A 17,904-nucleotide genomic window follows, 5' to 3' on the forward strand; every position below is an offset into this window, starting at 1 on the left:
AATTGGAAGCTGTGCTCACTTATGCATATTTACTTTGCCCAGCCAATCTCTTAATTCTGAGATTAAGGTTCAAAATTTGAGAATGAATCGTTTCCTCACCACTTGGTAACGTCCTGTCCTGCACTGTGTGTGAGTGAGAGATTATTATCTTTTGTGCAGCCGTGTTTTCTTTCAAATGTACAGCCTGGAATGTAAATGCCGTTCTTCAGCTTGTTGGCATAAACAAGATATCACATCTGTTTTTGTATGTTGCTGATATTGTATAAATAGAAATTGTAATTGTAAAAACAGTGAGACTGTCCACTGTCCAGGTGTTGGCGTTGTCCAGCGAGGGTGTGATTGACCTCTGGAACAGGAAGAACAGCTGGTGTGTGCATTGACTGCCTAGTTAACACTGAAAGACAGAAATAGAACAGACAGTGTGATCATGCTAATCCACCAGTTTCCATTATTTCCCGGCCCACTGCAGGAAGTCGATAAATTTTGCTTCGCTAATTCTTGTCCAAACTAAGCCGTACATTTGTTTATTAACAAAGGAAAACGGATCATCGTGAGCTGGTCCTTTGCTTTTCTTTCTCCTAAGGTTAAGATTGACCTGATCATTCTCTCTCGGTCAAAAAGGAAATTGTTTGCTTGGCTTGATGTGTCTAATTAATGCTAATGTTGCCTTGAGACATGAATGGAGCTTCACCTCTTCACCCCTTCAGAGATAAGATTGGATGCCATCTGTCACCCACAATAGCTGGCAGTCATGTGACATATAGAGTTCCTACATTGCCCATGAGGAGGAAAATGAAAAGCCTTGGTTTGAAGCCCATTGAATTTGTGTTCCATTGTCAGTCAGAGAAAACAGGGTAGATTGAGTTTGCCGTGTGCAGGAAGGTTATAGAAGGACCATAATACGTCTTTTTTTATCACAGCCAGTTGGAAGTAGAATGGTAAATTGCGTTCTATGATACTGGCTCCGTAAAAGGCAAATTGTATTCTTCTCAAGGACGCACTCAAAAAAACTGCCGTTGGAAAAGGAAAAGATGAAAAGAGATTTATCCTTTTTTTTCATTATTATTATTTCTTCCCTCATCTCCATTGCTTCATCTATTTATTAATGAGACACAAAGGAATTGAGACTCTCAGGACCGATCGTTCTTCAGCTCCTCACAAATGGTCACTGAGGTTGTTTGTATCTTCAACTCTGAAGTCTCAAATAGTGGCAGTTCAGTCAGGCTTGGCGAGATTGCAATTGGAAGTGAAATGTTTCTCAAGGTCTTTAAATGTTTCTATTCTCTGTGTTAAATTATTCATGTTCTATCTGCTGTAATTTTTGTCACACATTTTCTCCATCCTTTTGCTGAATTATAGATGTCCCATTCCCCTCGCTATAGGCATCCAATCAGTGTTGTGTTTTTTTTTACTGTGCAGGTCCAGTTTCAGTGTTTCACCAATCGACGCAGCATTCACAACTGTGTGAAACTGTAACTTTTTGATTTTCCTGAGCTTCCTTTTCCGACAAATTCACAGCTAACCAATCAGAACAAGTGTTGTCCGTGTACGGACAGCAGCGGCATGTGTGAAGTCAAGAGTCTGTTTGTTTTGTCATTCCTTCGCTTGTCCTCATCATTTGTTTGCTTTTTCATATTCTGCTTGACGTTGGAATTTACATCCGGATGCACTTTTGTCAGCCGTGTGTTGACGTCACATTTTAGTATCAGCTCACCTCGCTTGGAACCTCGCCCGAGCAGGTACCAGGTACTATCAAGTGGAGTAGTCCTGCAGTAGAAGTGTATAAACGAGATGGCGAGATCTCTGACCCATATATCTGCCAAGCAGGTGGCTCAGAAAAACAACTGCAACCATTTCACAAAGTCAAACATTTCACTTTGATTTACACTTCAGGTAACACCCGGGTTGAGTGCGGCATGTGGCAGGTTTTTTTTTTTGGGGGGGGCAACAAATGACAATCGCCATGGTAACCTCCCACTGCTCCTGTGGAGATTGTGTACCCGTCGTAAATGGAAGCTTGTGATCTTCCCGTTTATAAACCTTAACCACAGGCATTTCTTTTCAAGGAAACGGCACAAACGTGTTTGTTTGACAAGTAGAGGATGAAGGGGGTTATTCCCACTGTCACTCTGACCCCAATCACCCCACAGCATAGTGCTGGAAATGGAATGAAAGATTGATTTAACCAGTTGCAGCCCCGCCCCCCTGCCCCTGCTCCTCCAATCAACTGACTGTCCATTTGTTTTCATCATGTTGTTGGACTTCACTTCCTGCACACAAACATACACAGGGTTTGTTCTTTAAGCCCATCGAAATGCTCAGTGATGGAAAAGAAAGACTACCTGCTGACATTTACACCCTCTTATTTATTACTTTCTTTTATTCCTGTATGGATGTTTGTTTGTTTTTTTTAACTTGTAATTTGCAGCTGTGGGCGTTTAGAAAGTGTATAGTACTGATCAAATCTTTACACTAGTCACTAGTTTGTGTCGCATATTAAACAACGTCACAGTAGTTTCATGCAGCCGTGCTATGATGACTGCGCTCGTGTTGAGGAGATACTGTAGTAATGCAAAATGATACCAAACTGAGTGCTGGAAATAGTGAAAATGAATTAATCACACAATTCATTAAAAAACAACAACAACTCACTTTTCAAAGATAAAAAACAATCGTGACACACATCAATGTAGAAACTGTGACAAGAGCAAATTGATGCTTAATGTAGCAACTCATTTATAGCCATAACTGTAACACCTCATATGATTTTATATTGGTGAATGAATCATTTCAAAGTGACAGTTGGTTTTATTGATCTTAATCTAAATTTGTTTGGGAACCATTGGTGTACAGTATACGTATATATACATTACCTGTGTGTATGCGTGTGTGTGTGTATATAATGTAGTTGTTTCAGCTGGTTTTGTAGGCGACACAGGTTCAGGATCAGGACTAAAGACGAGCGCGGACTCATTGACAGTCGGGAGTGTTGACATGCATCATCGTGGCTCGCCCGTGTCTTACTTTTCCTTTTACAATTTTGCTCTCCCCATTTATTCAACACCATGAGAAAAGGAGACGTTCACCCATTCATCTCCTCTGCCAAGGCTTCAGGGGGTTCATCAGGCGAGGTGGCAGCCCCAGCCAAGTTCAACACCGGGGCTCATTCTGTGCTTTCAATTGGATGGTGCTGTGTTATATGGTCCCCTCCGCCCCTCATCCTCACCCAGCGTGGCAGTCCCATTCATCACCAGGCCTATATAGATGGACTTGATAGAGTGAGGAGCGACCACCACCATTCAATAAATCCTTGTGATTATCCACGCCTCCGAGGTGACTCTGCGTGTGTGTGTGTGTGTGTGTCCTGAGCCGGTGGACATTTGTCTCTGACTTTGTAATGGTTGTATAGGGTGATGTTGAAGCACCAGTGGTCCATGTATGAGGCTGCTCTGAAAGTGCAATCAATTACATCGTGTAAACATGTCAGCTGCATGGCCTGGCTGGACTTGTTGCATTTTAAGGCAACACAAACTCTGTCACTTCCATCGTCCTCCTCCTCTGTCTTTCCTTTCTTTCTCCACTCACCACCCACACATGACTGGTCCTCTTAACCCCTCCCTCCTTCCTTTCTCTCTCTTCCTCCAGAGGACTGTGTGGAGGAGCACTCTAGGAGGGTGATGGAGGTTTGATTGTCGCTTATCAAAAGCTATTATTACCGCTCGCCTCCGTGGGATATGAAAATGATTTCCTAAGTGTAAAACCCATGTCATTACCTCAATGGCCTCAGTGCTATCACGAGATGTAATACAAAGAGGGAAAAACAAATGTGCTCGCCTCCCGGCCCGCCCAGCTGAGACAGAACAGAGGGGAAAAACATACAAGAGAGCAGAGATAAGTGACTGGCAATGCCAGGCCTCACTGCCTACAATGGAATTACATGGAAACAGGCCTTTGACCAGAGATTTAATCTTCACTGTCGTCATGGTCTTTGGCACTGACTGCCATGAAGGCACCTGTGTGTGACAAGCTCCAGCCAGGAATCCCACAATCTACATGCCATCCTGTGAAATTCAAGGCATCTTTCTTTTTCCATCTCCAGACAACGAGGTTCCCCCCTCCTCCCTCCTCCCTCCTCCTCCTCCTCCTCCTCCTCCTCCTCATGAGCACCGTTTCATTCTGAGCTCAGGAGCCATTTTGACTTGCTTGTGTTTTCTAATCACTGGGGAATCATTTGCTCCATGGTTGTGTTTGCTGAGCAGGTAGAGATGGAAGTCGCCTGCGCCAACACCAGGCTTTTTCCACTCTGATAAAGATCCCGGCTTTCTGAATGACTTGTGTGCTGCAGAGCCCGAGGAGAATCTGATAAGCAAATTGTTCTTCTGTACATACGCACACTTGTCTCGCAGTAAAAGACGCTGTGCTACAGACATGCACAATTTGTTTCCTCTCACCCACGACTAATGTCTCCATCTTCTCCAAGTGCACAATTTGAAGCCACCTCTATAGGACGGACGTCCGCAACATGCTCTTTGTTGTTTTTGTTTGTAGTCTTTGGGAAAATCATGTTCTCACCTCAGCTGGATAGCAGCACAAGTGAAAGGGGAGGGTCTGTAAGATGGTATGATCCATGGTTTGGAGACAGTGACAGAGCTGGAGCTTGACCAGGATGGACAGGATTAGAAATGAGCATATTCCAGGGACAAGTAAGAGATGGTTTGGTCGTGTGTCGAGGAGGGTTAGTGATTATACTGAACAAAGGATGTTGAAGATGGAGGAAAAGAGAAAGACCACAGAGAAGGTTCATGGCAACACATTCTCATCTGAGACCATCATATACAGCTGAGATCTGTCAAAAGACTTACTGATGCACCATGTATCCTTCCCCGTCTGAAAGAGATGCGATGTGCTGTCAGTTGACTCCAACGTAAACCCACTGGTGGCAGAAGTGGTAATATAAGACAGAGGCCGAGGTTAGGGGCCAGGGTCGACTTGTAAATGGTTTGTATTTACACCAGTCGTGACGAGCACTCAAAGCTGCTGCAGCGTCATGCATGCATTCAGAGGCCATTCAAATGAACAAGAGGCAAACGAACATTTAAATGTCATGCTGTAATGACAAAAAACCCACAAAACATTAATACTTCAGTCAAATCATTCAATTACATGTGTGATTGTAGAGCTGCTGATCATTTGTCCATCACTTGGAAAACCAAACTCGCTCTAACTGGAGCTCGTTCTGTTTGCCCTATTTCCTGCTCCGAGGGGTGCTTTCATCACCATTATTATAACTCTATTCCACCAGAGATATCTGCCACACTGCAGAGATATTACAATCATATTTTCTGTACTTCCACCCCAGTGTCACCCTCGCTGTGTGATTGTGTGTGGGGAAGATAGTCCTGTTATACGTTGTTGTGGTTTGTGTTTGTGGTTGTGATGCTGAGCTTCTTACGGCTCAGTCAATAAAACATAACCAGCAGTCATGGTAGACTGAGGGGAAATAGGCTCATCTCATCAGCTGTCATTCATGGGCCTCCATCTATTCACAGACATGAATGTCAGTCCGCCGCTCTTTTCAGATGAAGAGGTGAACGATGGTGCACTATGTTTTCTTCCTTTTTTCGTTCTTCACAGTCGACCATGACCAGGCACCTTGTTGTTCATGCAAACCGATGATGTCATCCTGAGTCATGGGGCCCAAGTTGTGATTGGGTGTCTGCCACAGATCCTCACATTTTACCGCCTCCCTCAGACAGCTGGCATTTGCACTGCAGGGAGCCAATGGGGCAACAAACAATTAGCCTTTTCTCAAGCAAACACCAGGGAGAATGAGCTGCTCACCAATGGCTGATATTTCTTTATGAACACTGCATATGACTTGTAAATAATAAATAAATAAATGAATGAACACATATATAAACACTTGCTTCCTCTGACTGTCTCATCTAAAACTCATTCTGCTAACGGCAGACTGTATCTCATTCGATCAGATAAATGATCTGTATGACATATGCAGAGCGACAGAAAACACGATCGATGATTTTTGAGAAATGTCTTCATCAAACACCTAAAAGGACTCAAAATTGTGTAGTACATATGCCAGGCCTGTATGTGGCGCTGTTATCCTGCTCCACCAAGAATAGAAGAAGACGTTGAGCATGCACCTGAGCCGGGCATGCTGGGTATGAACTTTGTTTTTGTTTAAATAAAGCTTTATTTAAACCAGTATACATTACAATTGATATAATCACAGAAATACAGCGGTGCTGTTTTGAGATTGTCCCACTCTGGGACATGTTTACGTAACAACAACACTGGTTTTGGTGGACCGTGCTTCCTGCTCTTGTTGGTATCTCCCGTTGAGCCGCAGACCTGTGGATCTGTGATGAGTGTGACAGTCTCCTCCAGAACAGAGACTCATGTACATCTGCTTTAGATTCACACTTTGCTACGTTTGTCACTTTGAGAGTATCTGGTTTACTTTGATTTCAGGGCCTGGCCACGCTGCAATTCACCGGGCTTTTAGTGTAACCACGGCCTGCCGAGTGCAGCCAACAGATAGTTCCGCAAATAAAGGGGTTTGAACTTCTATTTTGTGGAAGACGGTTCCCCACATTGCAACCAATTTCAAAAGGTCTGTTTTCCTATGCCAGTTCTTCCCACTTCTGCGTTTGAATCTCTGTCTTTTGGCCTGTGATTGAATTAAAAAGGTGAATTACACATTTATTTACATAGATTATAAAAACAACTACAGCTGTGATTTACTGTACGTCTGTTGTTGAACACACCAGTCACAAGTGAAGCTACATTTCTTTACCGTCATAGGAGGTCGGCATGGTGGATCCACACTGAATGTGAAACAGTTTTCATGACACAATTTTCACTTGTGCAACTTTCTACCGAGCCCCTCCCCCTTTGCCCTGACCTCCGTGAGTAGACATTGACATTGAAAGTTGTGTCTTGGTGTGACTCAGGTCATGTGATGCGAGCGATCGTATCGTCGCATTCCATGTGAATGCACCATCCAAACATTCCTGCTTAATGATGAGATACTAATTCAAAAACCTTTATTTTAACTGGAGGTTTTTTCAAGAATATTCTGCATTTCCTTACATCACAAAATATAACCTTATATAACTTTAGCTATTGTTTAAATTCTTTGGTCATTATGTTGCTTTACTGCTGTCAGTTGTGACCGTGCGACACAATCACTCCTTTTTCTACTTTTTATTGAAATATAATAGTATATCTTTGCGTATGCTTCATGAACTGTTTTCTCCACATCGTCATCCGTCTTCACCAGCTCCCCTGCCTCTTTCCGGCACTTCTGATATTTCATGTGCTTCATGAAAGTGCAGGAGAGATCACATCTGTTGTTTCTCTTTTGTGAAATCTAAGTGTTCCATCGCTCACTCAACTAGCAGGTGCCTTTTTTTTCCCCTCTGTGTTTCTGCGTTTCACGTTATCCTTTTTCTAAGCTCCTGTCATGTCACATGGCATGACCCAATTGTCTTAAAAAACAGTCTGTTGTGCAACACAGTTTTGAGTTTTACTTCATTTAGCCGTTGTTTTGCTGTAGTTGTCATTACATTACATGTCATTTAGCAGACGCTTTTATCCACTTTTATATTACAATAATATTATCCATTGTCCAATGACATATATATATATATATATATATATATATATATATAGTTCTGATGGCATCGCCGTGTAAGTTTTGCAGATTTGTTGTTTACTTGTTTGTCATGTTGGTGGAAATGAACAACAAGGCCAGTCGTCCCCTCATGCACCTCCAGAATCTTAAACATGGCTACCACGGCTGCCTCTGAATTGCTTGACTGTGTCTCCTGGGGAACCGGGAAATTGAGCCCTGACTCCTCCTAATAGGTGGTAAAGTGTTAAGTTCCAGAGAAATGGACTGCGAATTTAACCTGGAATGGAAATTGATCCCATTACCTTGTGCTTGGGCTGCTCTCCTCCCATAGGGACGGAAAGGAGAGGGAGAGGGAGAGGGAGAGGGAGGGAAAAATAGACGGGAAATACAGACAGAGGACAAAGAGAGAGATAGAGCGGGAAATGGAAATGGGGGAGCCACAGAAAAGGGGGATGGACGGAGAGAGGAAATAGAGACGGGGAGCAGACAGAGAGAAGGGATGGAGAAAATGGAGAAAGTGGAAAAGAAAAGGCGATGAGACATAGTGTATGTGATTATAGGTGATGGGATGGCAGTGGGGGTGGTGCCCTGCCTGGATTGACAGGCTGACTGACTCTGTATCAGTGTGGTGCTAATAGCTGACCACCACTGGGTGAGATGGGCACAGGATGTGGAAGAAGGAGCAGAGGGATGTCACACTCTGAAGGGATGATACACCTCCTGCTGAGGGTTTTATACCAACAGACCTCTGGCATCCTGATGTGTGCAGCTGCTGTGAGACTCAGTAATGTACGGTGACGGGATGTGGCGGTGCTCAGTATCAGGCTGTCGCTTTGAAATTCTGAAAATCTTAAACGCCAAACAGGAAACTGTATTTGAATATAAATGAAAATACTGGACAGGTCTCAAGTGTCTCTTTTTTTTTTTTGACTTAAATGGACAATAGCTTTTGTGTGCCGTGGCATAGACATGACTAATTTCCTAGATTTTATTGAAATATCTATCTTGTCCTACTTGTCATTTCATGTGGCCTAATTGAGAATCCTGATGTCTGCTCACACTCCCTCCTCTCTGTCAATCCTGCCAGAGCCCATGCACAGCCCACAAAACCTGGAGGTGATGGACATCCAATCCAAGCAGGTGACGCTACGGTGGGAGCCTCTGGGCTACAACGTGACCCGCTGCCACAGCTATAATTTAACAGTCCAGTACCGGTCCAGAGTGGCTGGGAAGGAGGAGACCCGGGAGGAAGTGTGCTACGACACCCAGAGCCGCAATCCTCAGCACACAATCCACAACCTGACGCCCTTCACCAACCTCAGTGTCAAGCTGGTGCTCCGCAACCCAGAGGGGGTCAAGGAGAGCGTGGAGCTGGAGGTTCAGACGGATGAAGATGGTAAGTGTGATGGAGGGATCATTTGTAAACGGAACACAAATGTTTTATTAAAAAGTGAAACTTTCAAAGAAACAAACTAAAACAACAATATTAGAAAGTGATGACATGCTGCTTCTTCCTGCTAGCTAACATGTTACAAAGCATCCACACATTTCTCGTGTGAGTAACTTGAGAACTGTAGTTCTAAGTATAGACGTGTCATTACTTTCATTTTAATTGATTTATGCCCACACGAGAACAAATTAGAGCTCTATTAGCTAATGTCACGCAACCAAGGTAACGCTGTTCACCAGACGTATATGATACACAACACCAACGTCAGGCAATATGTCACACAACTTGTCTCCATGCAGCTGTTGCTGGAAGGTGGTGGATAGATGTTATGTTATTTTACTGGACGCCACAGACGCAGAGAGACAGTGGACGTGAATCATTTCTATGAAACATGCGAGAAGCAGAGGACGAATCATGGACTCAGACTAGATTTACCAAGTCTGCACAGCAACATCAACGCAGCAATTATTTACATCGTTAATGCTAACGCAACACTTACCCTCCCACTAACAACACTGTCCTTACCAAATTGTGTCCAATTGTTTCCTTCCAGGATGTTGTAAAGTTTGACCGACTCTGCAGTAAGATGAAGTTGACGATGTCATAAATATATCTGTTTGTTATTTGAAAGATAAAAGACTTTTTGTGATTATCAAGTCCGTGCAGAAAATGACACATGAGTCCACTTATGAAGACTTATGAAATAAAATGATAGTGCTGTGACCAACCTGAGTCACCTGACATCAGGAGCTCTATCGGAGGTTTGATAATTATTGATGAATTCTTCAATATACTTATGTGTAATAATGTATTATATCAGTCTTGTATATCAATGATGTGTACTAATGTAATAGCAGTGGTAACTTTAGACACCTTTAAATCTCATAAGGACTTATTTTCCCATGACATACGCAGCATCCTTTGACCTCAACAAATGTTTTCAATTTATTGAAATATTAAGTTGATGAGTTAATATTCATTTAATAAATGAATGACTTAAGATTGAATTTGCCATTTTCACCTGATGACTAACAGCCTGCTCGAGTTAAAAACGTCTGAAAATGTGAGGAGCACATGAAATCAGGCGCAAGCCTCTGTGTTCAGGGTGTTTCACCTCTTGCAAAGATGAAAACCCTTCTACGTTGCCTCAGCAGACACAGGAAATGAGCGCTACAGAAGTCTCAAGGAACCCCCGGCCGCGAGATAACAAACAGGCTCACCTGACGAAAAAAGAGAGTGTTGTCATGTCTGGCTCAGAAGTCTGTGGTTGAAAACTTGAAAGTTGCAACAGTTTCTCACTCTCTGAGTGCTCTGTGTTTCTCAGTGTGTTTGTCTGCAGATCTGTGTGTGTGTTTAGGGTCCCATGGCGCACACACACACACACACACACACACACACACACACACACACACACACACACACATAGTGTAGCTGTGGTTGCATTCCTGAAGACATCTCCACATCATTCTGTTTCAGTCACACAATGAAAGCAATTCACATGATGTGTTGAAGGACCACATCTCAGTGGCAGTAATTCAAGTACAAGTAAACACGGTGAAAAGATAGATTTGCACTATTCCCACACGGGAACTTGTTCATGTTTCTTACATATGTTTGTTTTTGCAGCTTCAGTACAATAGCTTTGAATAGAAGAGATGCTTGATATTTGGCTCATTTGTGTTCTGTAAGTGCTTGGAAATCTTTTTTTTATTGATTACATTCACAGCTTAAAGTGCTGGGCTGGTTAAATCATAATAGAAAAGACTAAAAAGTGTAAGGAAAAATCAGCTTTTCTCCAAATTGTGTTGACAACATTTTATCTCAAACAGGAGCTGGTGGCAAAAATCAATATATATCGCTGAAATTCTGTTGTAAGAGTTTTTATAAACTCATTTTTACTTTGAAAATGACATCTCTGCCACCATTTCTTTGTGTCTGGATAAATGAATGTGTCTGTGATCATGTCCCTCAGTGCCCGGGGCCATTCCTCTGGACTCCATTCAGGGCAGCGCCTACGAGGAGAAGATCATCCTGAAGTGGAGGGAACCTACACAGACCTACGGGATCATCACTCAGTACGAGGTATAATATCCATAATATTAGACAAATGTTAGCGATATTGATCCAGAAACCGCTGAAAAATGTCCAAATTGATTTTTTTTAAGGCTCAGGCTTGGGAACAAAGAAGCTTTCATAAGCTAAGATTTAACCAGACCTGCTCGAGTATTGTATCAGATCAACACAACCTGAACCTGGTCAGAAGTGTTTTGTAGATTTTGAATCCTCCTTCCAGACTAAAAGCAAATAGATTTCTTCTGCAGCCTCGCAGCACAAAACATTTTTCATAAAACAAACAATCTAAGCTTACGTTACAGACTGAATTACATTCACTCTTGGACATTCTGTAGCCCTAATAACTTTAAAATTGTACATCTAAATAAATAAACTGAACTAAATTATTATAACGTGAGCTGACGGTGGAATTGTCGAGGTTGAGGTTACAAATGATTTACTCTCAGAAGTGAATAGTTTTTTGTTTTTTTCCCTTTTTTGTACTTTTTCCTGTCTGGGTATCGGGACGCCATGTATGCATGTCTCCATCATAGTTTATTGTGATATTTGTGATGTTCTCCTCACCATCATCTACATCACTACAGCACCATCATCACGTTATTTTTTACATTTTTTTCTGATTTCTAAGTGGTTACGGATAAATATTACACCTATTAAAGACGAAGTCGGGAACTTTAATTAATAAACAATTATTTGTCAAAACTGCCACTATACAGTGAAAGTATACTTACGTACCATAGATAGTCTGTGATGTCAAACTTCTGCTCTGGCTCCATTTAGCTGATTTACCACTGCTCCCATAAGCGTTATCCAATCAACAGATTCATTGATTATGAAAAGATTTGCTAAGTTCCGCCCTCGGTGACACAGAGTGATGCTTTTTACTTGACAGCTGATGGAAGGAAGACAGAAGAATGGCTACACTCGTAAAACAAGCATTTAGAATTTAGAATTATAAATTATAGAGACACAGCAGATATGCAAAGTGAATCACCAGCAACTAAGAATGAGCCCTTAATAAATGAAGTTCTCTGAGACGTGAGTTGAGGTAGTGAGATACTGAAATGAACGGTTGGGAATATGGACCTCGAGTCGTTCTTTCACAAATGCTCTGAAACCAACGTCACATCGTCTGTAAGCTGCAGGTCCACGTCTGTCCTTCCACTTAACAAACAATCTCAAACACATCACCATCCGGCACCAAGTAAATGTTGACACAGCCTTGTTTCCACACCCTATATACTTTATACCTATATATATATATATATATATATATATATATATATATATATATATATATATATATATATACAGTATATATACTGTGTATATATACTGACACATTGATCTTAACTAGCTTGAGGTGGAAGTAATCCTGCAGATTGATTCCTCAGTGTTGATTCTCTCGTTTGCTCACGCTTGTTGTTGTTTTATTTTTTTGGACGAGGTTAGTCGTCAGTGACAGACAGTTTCTCACACAGCGAGAGCAGATTGAATAGTAAAAGTGAGGCGATGCGTCGCTCTATCTGCTGCCATGACATCAAGTGACCGAGGTGAATGAAACATGAAATAGATATTCTCTCGCCGCTGCGGATACATTTCAATCAAAGCCCAGAGTCATAAGTCAGAATCATAACCCGCTCCTGTTTATTCATGTGTGCACAGCTCGCTGCTGCTGCTGCTGCTGCTGCTGCTGCTGCTGCTGTTGCTGCTGCTGCTGCTGCTCACTGCTGCTGCTGCTGCTGCTGCTGCTGCTGCTCACTGCTGCTGCTGCTGCTGCTGCTGCTGCTGCTCACTGCTGCTGCTGCTGCTCGCTGCTGTTGCTGCTGCTGCAGGGAAACAATATGTTGTCGCTCACATGTAATTTTACATGTAAAAGCATTCACAGTGAACGCCCTCACATACTGTATTAATGCTGCTGAGTCACTTATAGTATAATACTCACTTCAAGGTGTTGCACTGTATTCATATGCAGCAGCAATTACTTCTATTTGTGTCTAGAAAATATTAACAATAATGCAATAATAATGTGTTAGAATAAGCAGTAAGTCACTGACGTTGGTATATTTTTTATGACGTGTCATTAGACATTACTTATATAACATAACATTGCAGATTTAAAGCTGCAGTATGTAACATCTGGTGATTTTGTCAACAAATACTATCAGACCTGAGCAAAGGAGTGTGTGCGAGTGTGTGTGTATACATTGGCACCATAGGGGTGGCCCGTAATGATACTTATAGTATACTATAATACTAGAAAACAAGGCGTTTAGTAAATAAAATTAAGTTGATATGACCTGTTGTTAATTTGAAATCATTGAATCATTGAAATCATTGAAGATGACTAAAACTTAAGACTTTAACTAAAACCAAATCAAACTTTCCGTCAACAAAATGAACGCTGGTGAGAACTCATTTGACGATGGATGAAATATTTGTTCATGAAGGTTACACACTGCAGATTTGATTTCAGGAGAATATACAAGTCATATTTCCATCATGTATTAAACAGGGTGACAGAAGGTTTGCTTCAGCTGTCTCACCTTCACCTTTACACGGCTTCAGTTTTGTACAAGAAATGAACAAGGTTTTTTCAGCTGCGATTCCCCAGAAGTAACTGCTTCTAAGTCAGGACCTTGCTTTGAATCGACATTATCAAAGGAGTCATACTGAAACATTCCTGATATCAAAGTCTTTTTTTTGACCACGCTCGCTCGGCGAATGCCATCTAATTGACAGGTTTTCAGTCAGGTGTGAGCAGCAGCTTGAAATGAATCTTCATGCTCCATTAGATTTTTCTTCATCATCCATATTTACCAGTACAAATTCATTCATTCATTGAAGTCGCATTAGCTGTTATCAAATAAATCCCTGTGGCTAACGTTGCTTTAGAAATAGAGCCAGTATTATATAAAGTAAATAATATTTTCAGAAAACCACATGTATTTTCTTTATTTCTGAAGCCTTTTAAAATGAATCTGATGATTAATATTTGCTTAAGAAGGTTAAAACTCTAAGACTACTGCACATCTAAAAAAAAAAAGACTCTGTTTCACCTTTATATATTATGTATTTTATGACAAGAAAAGAGTAAAATGAATCTTCCTCAGTTGGCATTGCTTTATTATATTGTGAGTGATGGTGCTGGAGATTAGACAGACATTCATATTTTATGAACACTTCCTACATTTGACATTAAAAGAAAAATGTCAAACTAATGCGTTGTAAAAATCTCAATATATCAGATGTAGAGTCGACGCTACAGCCCAAATGAATTTCCTCAAATACTGCCAATCATTTTTGTGGGTCAGCTCTATTCTGATTATTCTGATTATTCTGATTATTCTGATTGTAAAAACCTGTCCACAAGTGTTGTTCTCCCTGAAATGCTATGATATAGGATTTGACATCGCAGACTCATTTCACAGACAAAGACTAAGTGAGAAAGCATCGAAGCATTTCACAACTTGATGGACTTAAATTATGCACCACTCCAAACTCCCTTTGTGTTTCTTAATTGGAATTATAATGGAGGTTTCCTTTCATAAGCAGAAGCATTTTCTCAGACTTTAGAGTTAATCAAAATGGATAAAAAAAACAAACATTCACCTTAATGCTTCCCTCCAGAACTCACTGTGTTTATTATTAAAGAAGGAACAATAATAATAATAATTAAGAGCTTTTCATCACTCCATGAAACAACAAGCTGCAAACAATGGACAAATGGAATGGCATTTTAAATCAACTGATTGATTGATTGGACTTTATTTTGAATATGTAAAAAAAAAAAAAATAGATATGGATCGATATGTACTTATACACACACACAAATACCAACATACTTACACACACATATATATATATATATATATATATATCATTTCATTTTTTATTTTGTTTATTTTTCCTTCTCAGATCTCCTACAAGGCGGTGAGCTCCTTTGACCCCGAGCTGGACCTCTCCAACCAGAGTGGGAAGGTAGTAAAGCTGGGCAACGAGACCACCCACATGTTCACCGGCCTCTACCCGGGCTCCACATACTCCTTCACCCTGCGTGCCAGCACAGCCAAAGGCTACGGCCCCCCAGTCATCACCCAGTTCACCACGAAGATTTCAGGTCAGCGAGGTCAACTGCATGCCCAGTCAGTGTGTGGAGAATATTCAAAACGTGTGAATGAAACGAAATGTGCCTGTTTTACATGTCATTGTCCACACGTGCTATGAAAATAACGCAGCTACAGCGCTGTGCACAGGTTTCAGGCAGGTGTCTTAGATTTCCTCGCTCTTAGCTCAGTCTCAGTCTTTAAAAAAAGCAAATATTTAACGTCTAAACACAATGAAATAGTTCTCTAGTGGTCATGTAACAAACAGCAGATGTTCACACACATTATATATTATTATGAGTAATATAGAAATAATACAAATGATATATTCATTATAAAACAGCATGTAAATAATGATTTAGTGTTTATAGATGATTTGGTTCATAGATAAAAATGTAACTTGTTTTTAATGCAGCTGGTTTTTCTGAATGTCCTTCACATTAACAGCAGCTGCTTATCTTTGAGGCAAGTTTTTATTCTGTGGTTTGTGCACAATTTTGAAAACTCTCATACAGATTTGTTTTCTGTCATTTCGTCTGTGCTTCTCTTATACAACATATATATATATATATATATACGCTCTATATAGTCATTTGCCCACAAACAGTGTCTATAGGGACAAATGAAACTTGTGTAATTTGTGAATGGCGTATTTCTTTGTTATGGAGAAGGACTGTTTAACTGTGCACTCTGACCTCTGCATTTTGTGTTCGCCTCGTCAGCTCCCTCAATGCCGGCCTACGATCAGGAGACTTCTCTCAACCAAACGGACAGCACAGTGACTGTGCTGCTGAAACCTGCCCAGAGCAGAGGTGCACCAGTCAGGTAGGCTTCCACAAAATCACAGCGCAGAATAAAAACCAAAGAAACAGCATATTAAAACACGAGGATCTAGCATCAGCATCAACAACAACACAAATGATCACAGGGTTTGTGTTTATCACTGCTTCACCGTGAAGGAAAGCTGCCTGGGAATTCACCATCTCACAGTCCGTATCTAATTTTCTGGCTTTTATTTGTTTGTGTATTTTGATCCTGTGAAAAAGGAGGTTAGGGCTTTGAAGATGAGAACAAAGCCTGGGTGCAGCGAAGGCTGACTCCAGGATCTTTTGCCTCTTTTATGTACCAGGCTGCCCACCCCACCATGGGCTTCTGGGGGAACGGAGGGATTGTGCCTGCTTGATTCTGCATTTATTAGTCATTAGAAGGGAAGCGGCACTGCTGTTGTGTATAAAAAGCCAAGTTGTTAGGCAAAAGTCACCATTTTGCTGAGCAGGAGTGTGTTTGATCATGTCTATGTCGCTCTGTGTTACACGTCGAGCAGTTTTTCCTTCTTTTGACAAAGAAACAGTAATTGAATAATGCAAATGTTTTATTATACTGTAAATCAGTCTTACACATACTGTAGTCGACCGATTTACATCGTGATCATTTACACAAAATGGATGCATCAGCCGATTCAAGGCATGGAAAACCTGTTCTTTCAGAGATTCTGCCAAATGTCATCCATCACCAGCGTGTTCATAATAGCACCCCCTCTTGTTAGATTTGGGCATTTACTGGTATTCATTTATGTTATTTGGTTGTAATTGGTGTGGAAATGTTTTTACATTGTCGACCAGCAGCAGTGGGAGTCAGGAACACCAATATTTGTAGAAAGTGATGGTATCACCAGCTTCTGGTCTTGGCCCATGACACCTCGGACAGCCCCCAATAGACTGGTTCAACATCCACCTTCGTGTGTGTGTGGGGGGGGATTGAACACTCGTGCTTTCTGTAAAACTCAATTTTACACTATCAGCTCATCTGAGCCTTTTAAAGATTACAGCCTGGAGATCTTTAGTCAGGCTTGTCAGCTCATGTTTACAACACATGCAGCTGCCCACACTAACCGAGAGGCCCGAGCAGGAGAGACGCTCGGTTCTGTAACTCAGAGGGCCTTACCCAGCCTGCCATTCTTTCAGTGGACTAATTAGAAACAGCTAATTATAATTAACTGTGTGTCATGAATGAGAGCTTCCATTAATTAGTATGCTGGGTCCTCAGGTTTGTTTTTGGTTGGATAGCATGCTCACCTCAGGTGCAGAGGAAGAAAGATTTGTCTTTGGAGAGATTAGCTTTAGTTTGAGACCTGTGCTAATGCTTTACAACACAATACTGAAGATAATAGTGTGTTTTAAAACTATTTGTTCAATGAGTCTTTCAAGTTTAAAAGGATTCATCACAATTCATCCGTGGTGCAACTTCACCTCACAGCTAATTGAAGCGTCCTTTGATCACAGCAGAGCCTCTCTTTACTTAAACTTTGGAGCTTTCCAGGTCCGCGTTTCTTTTCCGACCTCCTCACTTGTCAAGTGTCGCAGGGTATAAAGGCCAGTGTATCCCCTTCATGTGTGAACCCCGGGACTCGAAAAAGATGAATTGCAAAAGAAGGGCAGCAAACAAGGGGAGATTATGATGCAGGCACAGGACGAGATACGGAATACTTTTGAAGGTGTTTTCCACCTCCACCTCCAAGTGACATGAGATGCCTTTGAAAATGTAAGGTGACTGGTAAAGTAGCGGCCATTCAGAGGGGCTGAGTTTGGCGCTCCTTTGGGATCTGCTGTCTCGCCAAA

The 17,904-nt window shown here is 41.5% G+C and overlaps 1 protein-coding gene across 5 annotated transcripts in view; it reads left to right on the plus strand.

The window, feature by feature from the left end:
• LOC122772761 (receptor-type tyrosine-protein phosphatase mu-like) overlaps positions 1-17,904 on the plus strand; it is a 117,420-nt gene that overhangs the window by 32,651 nt on the left and 66,865 nt on the right. For all 5 annotated transcript variants that reach the window (XM_044031027.1, XM_044031018.1, XM_044031035.1 and 2 more), the window contains exons 7-10: positions 8,745-9,053; positions 11,080-11,189; positions 15,099-15,300; positions 16,009-16,111. In XM_044031027.1, coding sequence (XP_043886962.1) covers positions 8,745-9,053; positions 11,080-11,189; positions 15,099-15,300; positions 16,009-16,111 — 724 coding nt within the window. The remainder of the gene's footprint in view (positions 1-8,744; positions 9,054-11,079; positions 11,190-15,098; positions 15,301-16,008; positions 16,112-17,904) is intronic.

This window comes from Solea senegalensis, linkage group LG1 (genome assembly GCF_019176455.1).
Source record: "Solea senegalensis isolate Sse05_10M linkage group LG1, IFAPA_SoseM_1, whole genome shotgun sequence".
In the NCBI taxonomy this organism is placed as follows: Eukaryota; Metazoa; Chordata; class Actinopteri; order Pleuronectiformes; family Soleidae; genus Solea; species Solea senegalensis.